The sequence below is a fragment of the Lytechinus pictus genome, chromosome 15 (assembly GCF_037042905.1).
Source record: "Lytechinus pictus isolate F3 Inbred chromosome 15, Lp3.0, whole genome shotgun sequence".
Classification (NCBI taxonomy): domain Eukaryota; kingdom Metazoa; phylum Echinodermata; class Echinoidea; order Temnopleuroida; family Toxopneustidae; genus Lytechinus; species Lytechinus pictus.
Genome location: NC_087259.1, coordinates 14,724,731 through 14,744,303, shown reverse-complemented (window position 1 = coordinate 14,744,303; position 19,573 = coordinate 14,724,731). Strand labels below are relative to the sequence as shown.

The following is a 19,573-nucleotide window of genomic DNA, read 5'->3' as shown; positions in this document are numbered from 1 at the left end:
TCTCTTTGTCATTCTTGTTTTTTCATCGAGGTTTATGAACTCTCATAATATAACCCCACCTCCCTCATCCCCCTTCAAAAGTTTCTTTCACCAAAAAAAATAAAAATCAGTTAACAATCGCGAAAAAGAGCACTTTTGTTCAATCTCTTTCATGTGATAATCACAACAATATAATTTTGCAAAAACATCCGTTTTACGGATCTCCATTCACATCCAACTTCGTTGTGTTTTATCGTTTGAATATTTTCTCTCTTTGTCGGATGAATGGGGAGTAAACGGGGGCAGTCGAAATAGGTCATTCTTTTTGGATCCCCTTGGCAGGTGTCAGTCAATCATACGCCTCTATTGCGCCACCCCTTTGGGGAAAAAAAGATGAAATTCATCATAAATAATAGCAATTGTGTTCGCGCACCCGGTCATATCATATTCAAGACTCATGGATTAATCCGACGAGCAAATACACTCGGAAAACTAAAGAGAGATAGATATACATCAAATATTGGGATGTCCTCTCCGAAAGCTCATATCAAAGATTACATATAAATTAGACATTTTGATTGCTATAATCAGATAATAGGGATAATAAGGACTGACATGAGTACCTATTTCGTGCCAAAAACCTACACGAGGATCGAGTTAAATATCATTTGGGGGTTTTCTTTTTGTTTATGTCTGTGTGTGTATTCTTATTTTGGAACTAATTTAATACTCAAATTGAAAGTCTAGAAGGTTTTAAAATAGGACCAGTTAACGTCTAAATAGACGCCGCATTAATCATTCCTTTTGGCTCAGAAAGACAAACCTATTTTCAATCGCAAAGTAATGCAGATGATCTTATCTCAATAGAAAAGCGAAGAGAAACAAGCTGTGTGCGATCACCTATATAACTGGGAGATATCTTATTGTTTACAATCTTCTTACGCGATCCTTTATGTCCTTCTCAAAACTTGATTTACTCACAGTAAAATGGAAGTTTGAAAGTCATAACTCCTTAGATAATATCTATAATTCCAGTTGATGATGGGGCTTAATGAAATGCCAAAAATGAGAAGAAATCAAAACAGAAAACGAAACAATTATCCACAGAAAAATGTTCTGATGACTAAGTATGATCTTTCTTTCATAAGCATGATAAAGACATGCAAGGTAAACTTTACTGAAATTTTGTCTACAATGTTTTTTTTCTGCATGTAATATATCATTTCCCATTACTTTGATATCTCGTTCACACCACTCACGGAGTATAGCTATACCACTATTTATTTACTTATTTATTCGATTCTGCATTTCATGACAATATACACAATGCGAACATCACAAAAGTAAATGTAATAAATTTTACATGAAAAGATTTAAAGATCATTTACATAAATGATTGGATGTAAGAGGCAGACATGCAGCGTTATGACAATATAAGTATAACCGTAGCCTGAGCTGCAATGTAAACTGAAATATATTAACATTCTAGAAAATATGCGTGAGACGTTGTCACGCCTTCAGAAAAATAAAATACATATAAGAAAGTACTAAGAAAGTCAAACGAGCCAATAACTACAAATAATGAAAAAAAATATATAATATAATCCACAATTATGAATTCAAATATTTTCAAAATGTGTGCAAGGCGTAATTACTTGAAATTATATTGATCTGCTTTAGTGGCGTTACTCCAGACATTCAGGTTTGGTATATGGATTCGTATTTCAGGTAAGTCTTACATTAAACACACATGTAGCAAGATCGTTGCACTTTAAGAAAATTTCTAAAGACAACCAAGTGAGAGAGAGAGAAAGAGAGAGGAAGAGCGCCGCTAACTTTTATCGAGTACTGGCTATGAAATCGGGCGGCTCGGTCAGGCGTATGATGCTCTCATTCTCCGCTCACATTCTGTGTACACAAAGCACCACTTTTACAAGTATTAGGGTATTAAAAGCCTGACTCTAGGAGCTCAAAATCGTGAGTAAGAAGTAAAGAAAAGAAGGAAAAGGACATCAGTAAAAAGGGATATGGTGCTTGCTTGAGGTCATTTTTATTCTCTCTTTTGTTACATGTTTTTCTTTGGCGTGTAAAATAAGTATTGTTCATCGTTACTCTTTTTCTCCGGCGTTTTACGGTGGTTTTCGAGACCTGTCTGGTTCAATACCGTTCTTGTGTTGACTTACACCCTCCCATTTTCAGCCTCCTATATTCAGGAGAATAAAACAGGGATCCCAACACTATTTTCTTTCCACCGTCTTTATTTTTCTTTGGCATGAACGGTGCTGTTCCGCGATATAAAAGGGACGTTTTTGTTGAGCGTTGTTTGGAATAGCAACACTGGCTGCGCAGGGACCACATCGACAGAAGAAGGGGGAAATTTCGCCAAGGTTTGAAAATCCTGGCAAAAATCACCTCCAACGAACTTACGACTCGCAATTATTTTATTTAACGACATGTTTATAACATTGTTCTATGTTTCGTGATGCATATGGGCAATTCTAGAAAATGATCAACCTTTTTTGTACGTCCGACCCCTGCTGTTTCCCCAATTCTTACTTTACTCCACAAACTGACCGAGTCATGATCCTTTGAGAACATTACAGACTGTCAAAATATCAAAAAAATCAGAGACATAATTTTTCATGAAGGTCCCACATACAGAAACTCTGGATATAGTGTACATCGTCCCCAATCTTCAATCCAGTGATCAAGAAACAAGGAGGTACAGACCATCACAGGCAGCAAACTGTATAACTGATCAATTGGCTTGAGAAAATCCACAGGAGTGGACGAAAGCTCGCCCCAAAATAATCATTAAGGTTGGTTGAAGCTACAAAATTATTCAATTCATATATCTCTACAATAAACAAAAGTTGAAAATGAAAACAAGTGGGACGCCTCTGGCAGTCTCGCCTGCATTGCGCGATTCGATATAGCAGCAGTGCTGACTTTGAAAACGGCTATTGAATAATTATTCACAAAAGAAAACACTCAAATGATAATAAAACACTATGTCCATTGACCTAACATGACCTTTGACCATGATCATGTGACTTAAGATGTGTGCAAAACATACTTGATAGCCCTTGTGTCTACATGTGTAGATCCATAAACTTTCCAAGTTATGATGCCAATTCAACAAATACCCCCAACATGGTCAAAGCTTGTTGACCCTAAGTGACCTTTGACCTTGGTCATGTGACCTAAAACTCGGACAGGATCTTCAGTGATAAACTATTACCCTTATGTATAAGTTTTATGAACTAGGTCCATATACTTTCTACGTTATAACGACTTTTCAAAAACTTAACCTTGGTTAAGAATTCGATATTGATTCCCCCAACATGGCCTAAGTTCATTGACCCTAAATGACCTTTGACCTTGGTCATGTGACCTGAAACTCAGGCAGGGTGTTCAGTAATACTTGATTACCATTATGTCTAAGTTCAATAAACTATAGGTCCATATACTTTCTAAGTTATGATGACATTTCAAAAACTTAACCTTGGTTAAGACTTCAGTGTTTACGACGACGCCGCCGCCGTCGCCGCCGTCGGAAAAGCAGCGCCTATAGTCTCGCTCTGCTATGCAGGCGAGATAAAAACGAGGAGATATTACGGTGTACTCAATCACGACGAGATTGAAGTGTGATGCCGCGTGATGTGTTATGGCGTTAAAACAAAAACATAAGGTGATACGTTTGTGGATTTTGTAGAAAAAAGTATTTCTGAGTTTGTTACATCTCGTTTAGGTTTTCTTTGTCAAAAGTAATTGGTCAGCATATCGGTGCGACAGAAAAATAATAAACATTCCTTGATTATGATTAGGTAAAAGCTGTATTTCAGTGGCAAAATGTGCCATAAATTTTTGAGGGGGCAAAACATGGCGAATGAGGCAAACTTTCTCAAAACCGGGATCAAGCAAAAAAATTGTCTGTTTGTAATGAAAAACTAATTTTGAATTAAACATATATACATTTCTCTTTTTCCCTTTCCCTTTCCTATCATGCCTCCTCCCTTTTCCTTTAATTCGTGGTCGCGGAACTTTTGGTGAATCCAGAGCCCCACCCCCCCCCCCTCCCTATCTATACGTTAATGCTGCATTTTCAGAGTTGTTTATTGGGTCTAAGTCATAAAAAATTAGTCATGTGTACGCATGTTAATGTATTTGACTAGTTGAAAAAAGAATGCGTTTGGGAATGGTTGGTTTTGAAAACATACTCGTTTGGTCACGTGTGGTAGCAAATGAAAGAGATCAATGTGTCTGCCTTTCACACATTATCAAGAACTGGAATTAAAAATGAAAGAAAATGAAACATTCTACGCGGCTCCTTTCCCATTAATAAACAAGCTCGTGAAGACCACACGTGCACGCATGCTTGAATATGAAGTGGGATGTATATCGACACAATAAACACGTTAATATTATGACATCTGCATGAAATTTGTTTTGGAGGAGGCCGAACATCGCAGGCATGTCTCGGCATCATTACCGCAAATCATCCAGCATGTCTTGACATTCATCCCCCGCCCTTGTCCGGCCGGATTGAAAAGCATCACGGACGCATTGTCAATAAATTCGCGCAATTATTAGGGCTCTAATACGATATGACGCTTCTCCGTGTCCAATTAGCGAAGTCCGATTCGTTGACGGCATCATTTGACTCATATTCGATAATTGTCAAACCGGGATGACACGGTATCCCCATAGTTTCGTCGCCATGGCAACAGCTAGACCTTCGCGAAAGAAGTAATGTGGGACTTCGACATGTGACCATTCCATCGAGTTGGCGGACTCTTCTAATAGTATAATAGTTTAGGAATGATTCGTAAATGTATCCACCCCCCCCCCAAAAAAAAAAAATCATCCAAAAGATTTTTAAGAAAGAAACATATATTTCTGAATGACCACATGCACGATCCGCGTAATTATAAACACAGTTTTGAGCGTAAATGTATTTTTGGGTTTCACAAAACCTGTGTATTTTATTTTTTGTGAAAAAAAAAATTTCAAGCATGAAATATTCTGACATTCTATAGGATATAATCTTTGTATCTTTCCGCACGCAATAGCTAAATTGGTAAGATTGGTGTTCAAATGTCCTCTTCTTAAGAAATGATAAAAACATTAATGAGAATCAAGAGCGCGAATACTAATATCAAAATAATGTTAAATCAAATCCCTCACATGGACGAACGGTCACTAAACTTTTGACATTTTGAAAAGTGAGATGACAGTCCCATATATTTATCTGCACAGGAACTTTTATCGGCGTATTAAAAACGCGTATTTTGGCCTACACGATCTGCCTAAGCAATATCTGAGCACAAAAAAAATAATTTAGAATAACATAGGCGCTATTTTTTTAGTAGTCGGTGGGGAGTTGGAAAGACAATAGTGATGGATAAGTTTGATATTGGCAAAACATTCCAGATGACACGTCTTTCGTATCTAAAAACATTCTTTAAAAAAATTGTCGGGAGATAAACGTCATTAATGTTTCTTGTTGAATACATATTTACACTACTACGATTACTATTAAGAGTGAAAAATGATAAAGCAAACGTGAAAGACTGAAGGTGCATGGAATAAAAAAATCTAGCAGATCTAAATGAGATCAAATCGCTGCAATCTGCAAACTTGTTAATCAATATCATCCATTTATATGGAATCCAAAGCTAATAATTAACACGATTAAGGAAAGTGTGGTATTTCTGCTTTCTAGAATTTCAATACCGGCACCCGATCATAATCCTATTAAAATAAACTCGATTTGGCCCGTACAAGAGCATTTTATTCGACTCATCTTTCGGGGGCCCATTAAAATTTTGTTTATTTTCATCACGGTACCCTTGGCTTACTTTTGGCGGAATCAAAGCCTTAAGTGATGTTACAACAAGCCCGAAGCTTGTTTACGTTAAAATTATGATGGAAGAGTGTCAACTTTCGGCCAATCAGAAACCAGAATACTATATTATAAAATTATGTCCTATATAAGTTAATTATCAGATGCTAATGATCTTAAAGAGAGTGCTGATATCCCGAGCATCTTTATCTCCAATTATCAATTTAACTGTAATGTCCGCAAAAATGATGCAACATTTAGGAATTAATTTAGAAATCCCCGTTTTCAAGAAGTTCTACAACACAGTTCATTGCTAACGTTGAAAAGATTATGTAAGCTATACATCTAAATATTGTTCAACCGTCATTCTATACAGCTGAAAATTGAATGTAAGCATTATGATTTGATATCAAAGACTACTAGTGGCGTAATGGGCCAAACATTTTGAGAGGGCTCGATATGGCGTATCGCGTAAAGTTAATAATTTCGACATTTCTATCACCAAAAATCCAAGTTTGTGATAGATTTTGACATACTATTCGGAAAATCACATTTCACCCTTATCCCTTCCCTTTTCCCTTTTGTTTTCTTAGTCGTGAAAAAGCCCCTCCCCCATCTGCACGCCCATGTAGACTACACAATTAAGCAAGGTTGTCACTTAACTAACTTTTTTCAATGTCGTAACAGACGTTACCTTTCGATTTCTGAACATCGTATCTGGTGAACAAAAATTGTGGCATTTTGATTCAGAAATCGAACATATAGACCAATTTAGATGTTTTCCCATTTCGATTTTCGAGTTGAAAACTTTATACGTTTTGATTGAAATGTCGCTGGGAACAGTACAATCAACCTGATCACGAACTGTCCCCTTTTCTCTCCTTCCTGATCCATTTTTAACCCTGTTTATTGTTGGTGGCGCGAATCTTGGCGTTCGAAAATTTGTTTGAACAGCGATTTAGGCGACATCCCAACGCGAGTCGGCGAAGCCCCATGAATAACATATACCCCACAAATACAAGCCCTTGTCAAATTATTGTATATAAATACATTTGGAGGGGCTTATACTCCAACAAACGGGAAGGGGCACATCCTTCACTACTGTTGTTGGATGTATTGAGTATGATAACGAGCGGAAAAACTATTTTTCCCCCAGTGATATTTGCATGATCAAATTCATTTCGCAATCCGTGCGTCAAGAAACTCGTGTATATGTTTTCATCTCCGCGAAAGCTTACACGATTGCGCTGGATTTTCTGGAGCGCGCGTTTATTAGGTGTCGACATGTCGTCTGATCTGCCAACGATCCTAGGTGAGAAATGGAAGTTCTCGCTTCATAAAGATCTTGTGTTTGTTTTTCTGGAGATCAGACATCGCAGTATTCGCCAAATCCTCTCAGAATAAGTGGACTATTTGCATTTTTGCCGTGCCTGTCATTCAAGGGTACTTAAACCTCATACATTCCGCCTGACGATCAAGTTTGTAGGAACGGGAATCTAAGAAATATGATCATGTCTCTACAATAAGAAATTAGATCATGTTCTTTCACTCTGAACAATGTTACTTTATCACCCCACATACACACACACATTTCATGAGGTATGGTGGTATCGTTCACTTCACTCTATAAGAGGTGACGATTTGAATTCCTGTCAGAAGGGCGTCTGGTATGACATAATTATATGAAACGCAGGTATGCGTTTGTGTATACATTTGGGGAAACACTGGGCGCCCCCCCCCCCCTTGCCCAGACCTCCTAACTTAGATCCACGCCTGCAATAATTTTTAAAAAAATGTATTTAAATTCATTCTAGCTTAATTCAATTTCGACCTATTGCTTTATTCAAGAGCAGATTGTTGTAATGCAGACACGATCAGATTTTCTCCCTTAAACAAAAACAATTTGACCATTTCGTCATCAATCGTCAATAAGACTTTCTTCATTCGGAACCCCGCCCCCCTCCCATCCCCTTTTTCTTATCTTCTTTTTTTTCTTCTTCTTTTTGGTACTTGCTGCGATACCACCAATGCAGCGCCTGTGAGTGTCTGAAGGTCTGATCATGGGCGATGGTACAGCCGTACAGGCACATCGATGAAACCGATTCCATTCCGATGGAAGCTACTACGTTCCTACCAACATGACCAATGACAGACCATCGTTTGGTTTGAAGTCCATTTCAATGATATGACTGGGGCACGGGGATTATGCAAGTGTTATTCTGTGATTCTAAGGCGAGCAGCTGTACAAATCGGGTCGGATGTCCCACTATTTGCCCCCTCTCTGTTTACGGAGGAGCATCACCATGACCTTCTTCAAAGTCAAGGTCATGGTCTGTTTGGGAAAGGGATCATGGCACCATGTGAAACCGAGAATAGTGTCTTTGGGTAGGAAACTGTCCGGGGTTCGGCCGCCAGGACGCGCGGACAGGAAGAGCCGATGTATACAGAACAGCGGTGAATAGTGACGAAAATAGGTGCATTCTAAGAGAATAATGGGGATAAATTGGAAGAATGAAAACAGACAAACAAATTCACCGGCAGCTGGCAGATGTATCAATGTCTGTTGTTTAACTCGCACATTTAGACTTTTGGTCAAGAGGCCAGCATACACTTCGCGTGTATGGCTTCACACCAGCGAAACAGTACATTGATGCCAGGAGGCAAAGGAGACAGTCATGGGGAGAAAAAGAGGGGAATGCTTTCGTAACAATGGCCCCGATTTTTGTGGGCTTCATCATGTAAGAATGAGGGCGGGAAACGTAAATATTGAGGCATTGTTCGTTCGCGCAAAGAGGTGGAGCAGTTTGTGTACGGTCGGTCACAGTGAATATAAATTTCGCCCACATTAGCGCACGGTCGCGCGCGCACGTCACAAAAGAGCTCCACTTGAGAAAAAAAGTTGAAACCATCTATTTTCCGCTCTTTCTCTCTCATTCTCGGTCGTCTTTTTTTCTAATATTTGTATGCGTTTTGTAAGTGCATAATGTTTGAAACCCAATGCATGCTGCATTTCAAAAGGACCTGGTGTCTAACAATGTCTAAACAGTTCCCATTTTTGCCGCAAGAAGTGCAAAGTGGACAGTTTGAAAAATATCGATCGCCCGCAGCAAAAATACTTGTTTCCTTCATTATCATATGGCAAGTCGTGCGCGCGAAAACAATGACGAAAACGAAGAGGAATGAACATTATGCACCATTGAGTATGATGTTATACTAATTTACAGCCAGACGACGTTATCACTTGTGAAGCTATTTATCTCTCGCATCATCTGAAATTCGACTCGGTCATTATTATTATTATTGTTATTATTATGTTATTATTAGTATTATCATTGTTATCATTATTATTGTTATTATCATTATTATCATAATCATTAATTATTATTGAAAAATAATAATGCTCATGTATGCATTTTTGTTTTATCATCAACATCTTCATCATGATCACTGATAATTTACAAATTATATGAATCAAACTGATGCTGTATAAATCGGAACTATAAAAGATAAAGAAAACATTCTTCAAGATTAATATAATAATGAAATCCTTTACATTTCAGAATTAAAAGTGTCGTTTGTAATGATTTCTTATCACAATTCTACTCTCTTCTCGTTCATTTTGGTACTTCTGAATCGAATCAATACAGCTGAATGATAACACTTCGTAGACACTATGACTTTAATCGATTAATATTCTTTCATCAAAGAATATCGACAAGTTAAATTCGTGAAGTGGAAAAGGTTACCCGGCCAATGCGGAGGTGCCGTGGCCGAGTGTTCTATAATGCACCTGGAAAGATATATCAAAGTCACTTATACTACTTCTTTTGTATTTTATTATCTGCATTTTTATAAAGCTCCATTTTTATCTGTTGCTTCTCCGTTTCCGTACACGTGATCCGGGACAAGCGTGGATGTGCACCTTCTCATTATCAGTTAGATAATGCTTATTAAAACTGTTCAATATTTATAGCAACATGTGTATTTTATCATCTGCATTTTTATAAAGCTCCATTTTTATCTAGGGTTTCGCCGTATCTGTTGCTTCTCTTTTTTCCGTACACGTGATCCGGGTCAAGCGTGGATGTGCACCTTCTCATTATCAGTTAAATAAGGCTTATTAAAACTGTTAACAATATTTATAGCAACATGTGGTGGGTGTTGTAATCTTATCGGAGTATTTTGTTCATGTAGGATTCGTCTGATTGAAAAAAAAATACTCCATCATTTTGTATCCGTTGATCATTCATTCATTCATTCAAATACTCTTCAGTATTCACGAAAAACATCATTTTCAACATGAATTATCCAGAATCATTTGTCATTAAATATATAAATATAAATTATCTGATTTGTAAACAGAAGAAGTCGTATCTTCCCTACAAGCTGTTGAAAAGTAATGTCAAAGTTTGCGACAAACCGAAGCAACTTGCATTCAGCTATGATCGTGAATCTACCTTAGATCGGAAATCATCACATACATGTACTGTACCTTCAGGAGGGGGAAAAAATCATCGCTGTGACATAGTATTAAAGAAATAATACATAATTATGAGAAAGAATCGAATAACAAACTCACCCATTCCGAAGCCAATGAGATGATCCACACATTTGCGCTTCCGTGGTCTCCCTTTGTGTATCGGGGACAGTCCATTCTGGAAGAAGGGGTGTCCGTTGGATGGCGTCGAAGGGTTCGGTGATCCGCCGTGGGCGTGGTAGCTGGGTGAGAGATTGTGGAGGGAGGGTTGCTGGGGTTGGGGAGAGGCGTGGTGAAGGTGGTGGTAGCTGCTCTGTTCGGACGTCGGCACGAAGAGGGTTTCGTAGTGGAGTTGACAGTACACCAGGTTGTCCCGCATCCCATAATAGTCCCCTGTTGTGAGTTCGAGGTTGCACACGGCACAACTGAAGCAGGCGAGGTGGTATACCAGCTCACGGGCTCGCATCACCATTTCATGGGATTCGATGCCCACCTGGCATCGAGCGCATTTCTTGTTCCCATACCGTCTTTGGAATAATGAAATGATGAATTAGAATTAAAATCTAAATTAATGCGAATACTACCATCAGCATTATCATAAAAAATAACAGTAACAACATCACGACCATTATTATGAAAAAAAAATAATGTTAATGGAGGAATCGGGTAATCATGTCAAATATATTATTAACCCCAACGGTTATTAAGAATTTGTTTACTGATGGAGGGGAGAAATGGTTTTATATACATGTATGGGCGGAAATCCCAGGGGGAAAGGGGAACGCGTCCACCCCCTACCCAAAATAATAGGGGGACACAATATCAAAAGTCCCCCTACTATTTTGGTCTTTTATAATGGAAAGAAATACATCATTCAAAATCGAATTAAAACATGTATTTTGGATGAGATGAACTGACTTTTTGGGTGATAACCCTTTTTTTCTTTTTTCTTTGCTTGTCAATTTTTTTTTCGAAATTACCTTACATTCGGAGTGATAACCCCTTCTTTTTTCTTTTTTCTTTTTCTTTTTTTTTTTTGCTTGTCAAAGTTATTTTGGTCGAAATGACATTGCATTTGGAGCGTTGTGGCCCAGTGGATTAGTCTTCGGACTTTGAAACAGGGGGTCGTGGGTTCGAATCCCAGTCATGGCGTAATTTCCTTCGGCAAGAAATTTATCCACATTGTTCTGCACTCGACCCAGGTGAGGTGAATGGGTACCCGGTAGGATTTATTCCTTGAATGCTTTAGCGCCTATATGGCCGCTCAGCTACAGCCGGGGTAATAATAATATACCAAGTATATTTCAGCGCCTTGAGCACATAATCAATGTGGATTTGGCGCTTTAGAAATATCACTATAACATTTTTTTTGGTCAAATTTTCCTGCCCCTGATCCCCCTACCGTTAGGGGAGATTTCCACCCTTGTATCATGTATCTTTTTCCATGTGACATAAATGCTTGACTGCACAAAATAGGTCAAATTATTTAGTAATTATTATAACAATTGCACATTCATATCGTGCACAACTCTGCCTAAAATGTATCTTGACAAACAGATCGGCATTATCTTACATATTATTCCCCCTACCCTTAATTGTTACTTATAAAGGTATATAACAAGTCAGTCCAAGAAATTAGAAAATGAAAATATGACGAATGGTAAACATGAATAAACAAATTAAGCCATTTTACTTGAGCAATAGACAGCAACGTCTCTAATCTGGTTTGCCGTGACTCGATGTTTTGCGGGCTTGGTCACCCTAGAACTAATAATTTGTCAAAGGCTCCATTGATTGAATAACGTGGCAGCAATATCTCTACTCGTGCGAGTGTAAAACTTACAATTCTAAGTTCGGCGAACAACCACTGCACAATATATAGACCTACATTGTCTTGTTTTTTCAAAAATGTATTACTTCTCCACATGAGACCCTTTTACCATCCACGGTGGCTAGTCTTTTGGATCCAGCCAGAAATACGTCACTATCTCTCTGTTGGTACGCATCTATTCAATATGGGTAAATAATTGATTTTTATTCTTTGTCGACATTATCTCTAATATTCTTAAAAAGCATTTCACTTTAAAGGCAACCCTAAACAAAAGTTAAAGCAAACCATATAGGCCTATCGATAACAGCTTCACAGCAGTCATATATTACACTCGATAACGTATAAAGTAGATGATAACATGAAATGAAATATAGGCCTATACATCCGATTAAAACGTCAATTAAAAGGTTATTCACGGCTTCTGGAAAGGGCACTGTCTTCATTAAAGTGGGGTTTATCATCATAAGAGCCGGCTTAGATATCTCACACTATTGTCATGATTGTGTACGTACTTCACCATGGAATAATTACTACAATAGCTGAAAAATGCTGAGAAAAGATTATTAAAATATTATTCGTGTTTGAGTAATTAGCACACCTCTTAAAAAAAATCACAAGTAATTTACTCGTTTTATAGTGAAGCAAAGAATACATGTTTATTGTTAAAGGACGAGTCCACCCGAACAAAATGTTGATTTGAATAAAAAGAGAAAAATCCAACAAACACAACACTGAAAAGTTCATCAAATTCGGATGTAAAATAAGAAAGTTATGACATTTTTAAGTTTTGCTTAATTTCACTAAACAGTTATATGCACATCCCGGTCGGTATGCAAATGAGGGAACTGATGACATCACTCACTCACTATTTCTTTTGTACTTTATTGTATGAAATATGAAATATTATAATTTTCTCCTCATTTTCCTTTGAAACAAAGTTTTATTTCCCCCTGAACATATGGAAATACCATTGTTTAACATTTCATGGTTCTGTCAAGTTGGTCCTTATTTTCAAATCCGTAAAAAATGAAATATTGTGTAATTCAAACAATAAAAAACAAAAGATATAGTGAGTGAGAGACATCATTGATTCTCTCATTTGCATGTGACTAAATTGTGCATATAACTATGTTGTGAAAAATAAGCGAAAATTCAAATTGTCATAACTTTCTTATTTTACATGCGATTTTGATGAAATTTTCAGCATTATGTTTGTCAGATTTTTCACTATTGATTTAAATCAACATTTTTCTGAAGTGGACTTGTCCTTTAAGCTGTTTTTTTTTCACTTTATTTGTTGGCAACTGGTGTATAAATTTAATTTACCTACTTCTCTTCGGCATAAATGGTAGAACGTATATATCCCTACAATAATTAATGACACATGCAATATTTAAAAAATGACAATTTTCACATAAATTGCATAATCTAGATCAGAACATAACTAGTGAAAATATCTAAAATTTTGTATAGGGTGTTCCAAAAAAACGACTCATGCAAGAGACGACCATTCTGAGATGAATTCGTCATAATTAATATAACCGTATAAAATGGTATGCATCTGCACTCTGTGTGTATATGCATTATAGGTTTAACGATCTGCCTAGTTTCGGTTAATAATACATCCTCTGATCCAATCGTTAACAGCTTTTGTTTTCACGGACCATGAAACATATATATCTTTTATCACAAACAGAAGACATTAAACAACAATTTAATAAGTTAAACTTTCACAAAAATTGAAATCTGAGTATTACCAGGAAAATTAACAAACTGAAAAAGAAAATAGAAATTTCAAATTTCAGATTAGATTTCTCGACATTTTTATTCCTGCTATCATGTATTTTATTTAAGGAAAGTTGCGTTTTTGTCTTATTATTAGAAATAAAAACATTGATTTTCTAGAGCACTCTGTACTTGCATTATTCTTGAGGAATATGTAACCTGGGAGAAGAAATACAATTGTACAAGATATCTAGGAAAGGTGCATTTTAAGTATAAAGTTCATGTATAAAGCACTTAATAGGCACTGAATGTATATATAATTATATATCACATGTCAGTTTAATTATGAAAAAGGGGATACTGAGAATTTCAATTTGAAATTTACATAATTCATGGTTATGTTGCAATTGGGTTATAATCATTCATAACGTTCATGTCCAAAGCACTTAGAAGGCAGAATATATATATATATATATATATATATATATATATATATATATATATATTCATTATATATAAAATCATCTCATTATATATATATATATATATATATGTGTGTGTGTGTGTGTGTGTGTGTGTGTGTATATCACAGTTTAATTATAAAAAAGGGATACTGAGAATTCCCATTTGAAATTTACATAATTTATTATTATATTGCAATTTGGGTTATAAATCATTTATAATCTTTTTTTTTATTCGTTGGCTGCTTTTTTTTAATAAACTTTCACTGAAATTCTCCTGAGATTTGTATGTTGCTGGTAAATGAAATTTAACAAAAAAGTTGGATTTCGTTGGATTCAGAACAGGTAATAATTAAAATATAGACCAATACAACTTCACTCCGAAAATGTAATGTGGTATAGGGTTAGGGTTTTCATTCTCCACTTGGATTATTTTCAATGATATAATTCTTCAACAGTATTTGTAATTTTATATTATTCATCGGTACATCGTATTCTACTCTTTATCTACATTTCTTTATTCATTCTATCAAGCTATAATAAGCTAACCACCACAACTTTGATCAACTTTTTAGAGGGGGTATATACTTTATAGGCCAATTCTTAGGATAGGGTATAAGTTGCTGATAACGTATCGCAATCAGATATTCTTTAACGTAAGGTATTATTGACGACATGAATATCATAATGAGGTAAACTACCGTACTTAGGACACTAAAACTCACTTTAAATAATCTTCTTTGCAGTAGATATTCCCTTCCTTGGCGAAGCAGGATAACTCGCTGTCTAGTTGGATGCTGCACTCACAGCACTGCAAGCACTGCGTGTGCCACTGTCTATCTGCTGCCAATAGGTAGAATCGATCGGTGATGTGCCCGCTGCACCCGGCGCACATCGCCGGGCTACCAGCTACCAACTCCTGGCTGCTACCGCTGCCACCACCACCACCAGCGCTACTGGAACTGCTACTCGTACTGCTGTTGAGGCTGTTGTTGCTGATGTAAGACCCAGGAGAGTTGACCGACATCTCCCCATCGCAGCCCATCACCGGCATGTTGCTGATGAGGTTGCTACCACGGTATATTGGCGAACGGAGCCCCCTGAATGCCGCGGTGAAAATGGGAAGGCTTCCGTTGTGCCTCGCCTGAAGAGCGGAACGTATGGGAGTGGTGTACCCGGGATGCTCCCGCAAAGCAATGTGGTTACCTGGGCCAATAGAACTTTCTCACCCAAGCCTTCACGAATACGATAGGAGTAGAAGTGTATAGGCCTAGCGGATGAGAGGTGAGAGAGAACGCATGAAGGGAGAGACTCGAAGGGGGGATAGAGTGTGCGGAAAGAAGGACAGAAAGAAAGGAAGATAGAAAGAAAGAAAAGAAAAGAAAAGAAAAGAAAAAAAAGTTTAGTTATACTTAAAACTTCATAGAAATATGATCATCCGTCATAAACAATCCAGAGGCCTGTAACACAAAGCTTAGCAATGATCGTAGAACATTTTTTCTACGATTGATTCCATTGACTACAAATCTACAATGTACACTCAGTCGTAAAAATCAAGCTTACGATTAATCTCTAACCTTTGTGTTACGGAACCCTGATGTAGGCCGTATTTATTTGTCTATGGTAGAGACAGTTGAAGGTAAAACAACAACAAACATGGCGAGGGATTATATTAAAATCACGCCTTTTCTTTTTTATAAGGTATCTTGAAATATCTAGAAGGTTTCAAAAAATTTAAGATACCATGTAAGAGAATAATCAGTGTCTAGTACGCCCACGATTACCGGGTATTTGGGTTTTTTTTTTCAAAAGGTTTCGTCAACATTCCGGGCTATACGTACGTCATTAATGTAAGAGATTAAAATGAGAATGATTGCTATATATTTCACATCTATATCGTATGTAGGTAAATGTTGTTCAGTTTATTAGTTAGGCAATTATATCAAGGTTTTGTAAAGATATATATTTGTGGAAAGTCAATTCAATTTTATTCACATCTCTTTAAAAACATCAAAAGATCAAGTTTACAAATCGATACAAAATACAACATACATTATACATAACATTATAAAAGAAATGGTAAAGATGAAGTGAGGAGGATTTGGGGGGTTAAATAAAAGGCCATTGCCCTGTCAAGGTAAATTCCCGAATTTACCCCCACATCAAAAACTAATACAAAATAACACATTACAAACATAAAGCTAACAACATAAAATAACATAACAAATCGAACATATAAAAGGCAATCAATTACAAATTAAATTATTCAGACTTAAGTAAATACAATTTATATATTTTACTAAAAGAACGAGTAGTTTGGCTTTCTTTGAGGTCATCTGGCAAGAGACTCCAAAACTGTGGGCCTTTAAAACTGACAGTTGTTCTTGAAAAATTATAATGGTAAAAAGGTACATACATTTTATTGGCATTTCTTGTGCTATATTTATTTATGTTGATATTATATTCAAAGTATTCATTAAAATAATTTGGAAGCAATTGTTTAGAGTAAGAAAACATAAAAGATGCTAGTTATAATTTATTTATATCATAAATATTCAATATTTTCAATTTCTTAAATAAAGGTTGAGTATGTGATAAATAATTGGCATTAGTAATAACTCGTATTGCTCGTTTCTGTAATAAAAATAATTTCTGTAATGACTGAGACGAATAGCTGCCCCATACAATATTGGAAAACATGAGATGTGATAAAATCAAGCAATTGTATAATTTAATTAAAATCCTCAATGGTAAAATGTGTTTCAAACTATTAAAAACTCCAATGGATCTTGATATCTTTAAAGCAATGTGATTTACATGTTCCTTCCAATTCAGGTTTTCGTCTATGATTACGTCAAGAAATTTAGTACTAGTTTCTCTCTTTATTAATACATCATTCAGTTTTATATTTATTTCACTATCTTGTATTTTGCAATTCCTACTTTTAAAGATCATGTAACATGTTTTATTTTGATTAATATAAAGTTTATTGACAGTAAACCAAGTTTGTATCTTTTCCATTTCTAATTTAAATAAATTGTTCAATGCCACAGGATCATTACCTGATAAAAATAAACTGATATCATCAGCAAACAAAATTATCGATAAAATATTCTAACATATTGCAGATCATTGATATAAAGTAGAAAGAACAGTGGCCCGAGATTTGAGCCTTGCGGTACGCCTACCGTAACATTTTAATAATCAGAGTTACAATCATCAATAGCCACATACTGTTTCCTATTAGACAAATAGCTTTCAAACCATTTTAATGCACTTTCCCCTTATTCCATAATATTCCAGTTTGTTGAGTAAAATCGAATGGTAATACAGTCAAATGCCTTTGACAAATCTAGAAATAAAACATAATCTAAAAATAAAACACTTTAAAAACACTGTGTAAATTTTACCCAATATTGGGTAGAAATGGGAACATGCATGTTGGTTGGGTAAAAAGATACCAAATATTTTGTAAATTTTGCGCAATGTTGCATTGAAATAGCCCAATATGGGGTAAAAAGAAAAAATACCCAGCAAACATGCATGTTCCCTTTCTACCCAATATTGGGTAAAATTTTACACTGTGTTTTTTAAGCGTAAAACTGACTCCAGAGCGACCAAATTTTTTGTTACATTTTTACCAACACAGCAAATACTGTGGTGTTAACCTGTGTACATAGAGGACCACACCAATTATTTTACACCGGTGTTAAATTGACAGTGTTAGTATATACAATAACCATCGTATAACAATGCACAGCCGGCTATATCTTGTGTTTTTTATTTTATTTTTCTAGAGTAAAGACCTCGAACGTAATATTCATGAATATGAGATTTAGTAAAGACAAGTAAAGAATTTGAGATAAACCTAACAGTTTTTTATTTAACCTATAAGCCTAATTAGTTAAATTTCATATTAAATAGTAAACAAAATATCATGAATAATAATGTGGACATATTAATAACCAAGTCATTAGTGATAATTAGGAAAACATAGACAAACTGAACAGTGAACAAACTGTTTGTAAAGAATCTTAATTATTTAAGGAACACTGCGTGGATTATTATATCAAACAGGTAGGCTTAATTAATATTTCAAGATATGATGATAAACATCTATAAAACAACAAAACAAGTTTAAAAGCATTCAAAAAACTAATTTCTTCAAACGAAATTCAATCTCAAACGTGAGAAACACGTGTTCCAAACTTCAAAAATAGATTAAACTAAGTAGAACTTGAGAAAAATTAATTAATATGGTATTAAATAAATAGGAAAGTGAGGCCAATTATTAATAAGAACGTATTTCATGACATCGATACTTACGATAAGTGGTAGATACGTCCTATCGAGGATTGACGAAAGCAATTAGTGAAAACAGAAAGTCACGAATTCATACGAGGTAACACGGCAGTCTCAATAAAATATCAACTTATCGGTTATAAATCCCGGGTCGAAATGGAGTCTGAAGTGCTCTCGCGGTGAGTTTTTATGGCGGTTTTATGGCAACAGATCTGGAAGAGCTGTCAGACCAGCTCATGTGGACGACCCTCGTCTGAAACAGACGCTGAGTAAAACTTCTTTGGTCGACGATGACTATAGTGGTGGAATAGTGTGTATTGTGAGTTGTATGATTCCCCCTTATATGGGTCGACTCAATCCCCACCCCCCGTCAGGAAGATTGACGTTTGGGTTTGGATCCCTCGAAGGGGGCTGGCTCGAGATCTGGAACGGACAGGAGCAAGTGAATGCTTCGCAGTATACGGCAGAGGTCGCCTTGAATCGTTGGAAGACGGTTGGCCGCTGAGAGTTCCTCGGGCACCAATGAAAACGCTGAAGGCAACTTCATGAATCCCAAGTAAAAAATACATGCGTCTCTAAAAGTCCCGGCTATTCGCCTTTTCGATTCTATACACCTAAGAAAACACTTGGCTTTCAAGGCTTCATGTTCATATTTATACGTTTCGCTCGTAGTTACCTATCCAGTTTGAAGAATTTTCGAATTGATGATTTCGACTGAGATGCATTTTTCTTTCATTCTCGGTCGTCTTACGTTTATATTGTTTTGTAATTCGTTACCTCCATCCATTATTTGAAAGCAGTTATCATTCAACTCTTTAAATTATATTTGTCTTTGTAACGCATAGAAACGATGTGTATAAAGAGCACTTCATAACTGTTGCATATTCTTATTATTATTTTTTTTTTATTATTATCATTATTATTAAATGAAGATCTCATTAGTTTAATTTCCT

General features: G+C 36.1%; 1 protein-coding gene across 1 annotated transcript; it reads right to left on the bottom strand.

The window, feature by feature from the left end:
• Nucleotides 1–8,090: 8,090 nt before the first annotated feature.
• On the bottom strand, nt 8,091–18,988 carry LOC135156757 (LIM/homeobox protein Lhx9-like). Its single transcript, XM_064109999.1, has 4 exons — nt 18,645–18,988; nt 15,044–15,588; nt 10,404–10,828; nt 8,091–8,305 (listed from the first exon to the last, which is right to left on the bottom strand). The coding sequence occupies exons 2-4, from the start codon at nt 15,370–15,372 to the stop codon at nt 8,091–8,093; spliced, it is 969 nt and encodes a 322-aa protein (XP_063966069.1). The 5' UTR covers nt 15,373–15,588; nt 18,645–18,988.
• Nucleotides 18,989–19,573: the final 585 nt, after the last annotated feature.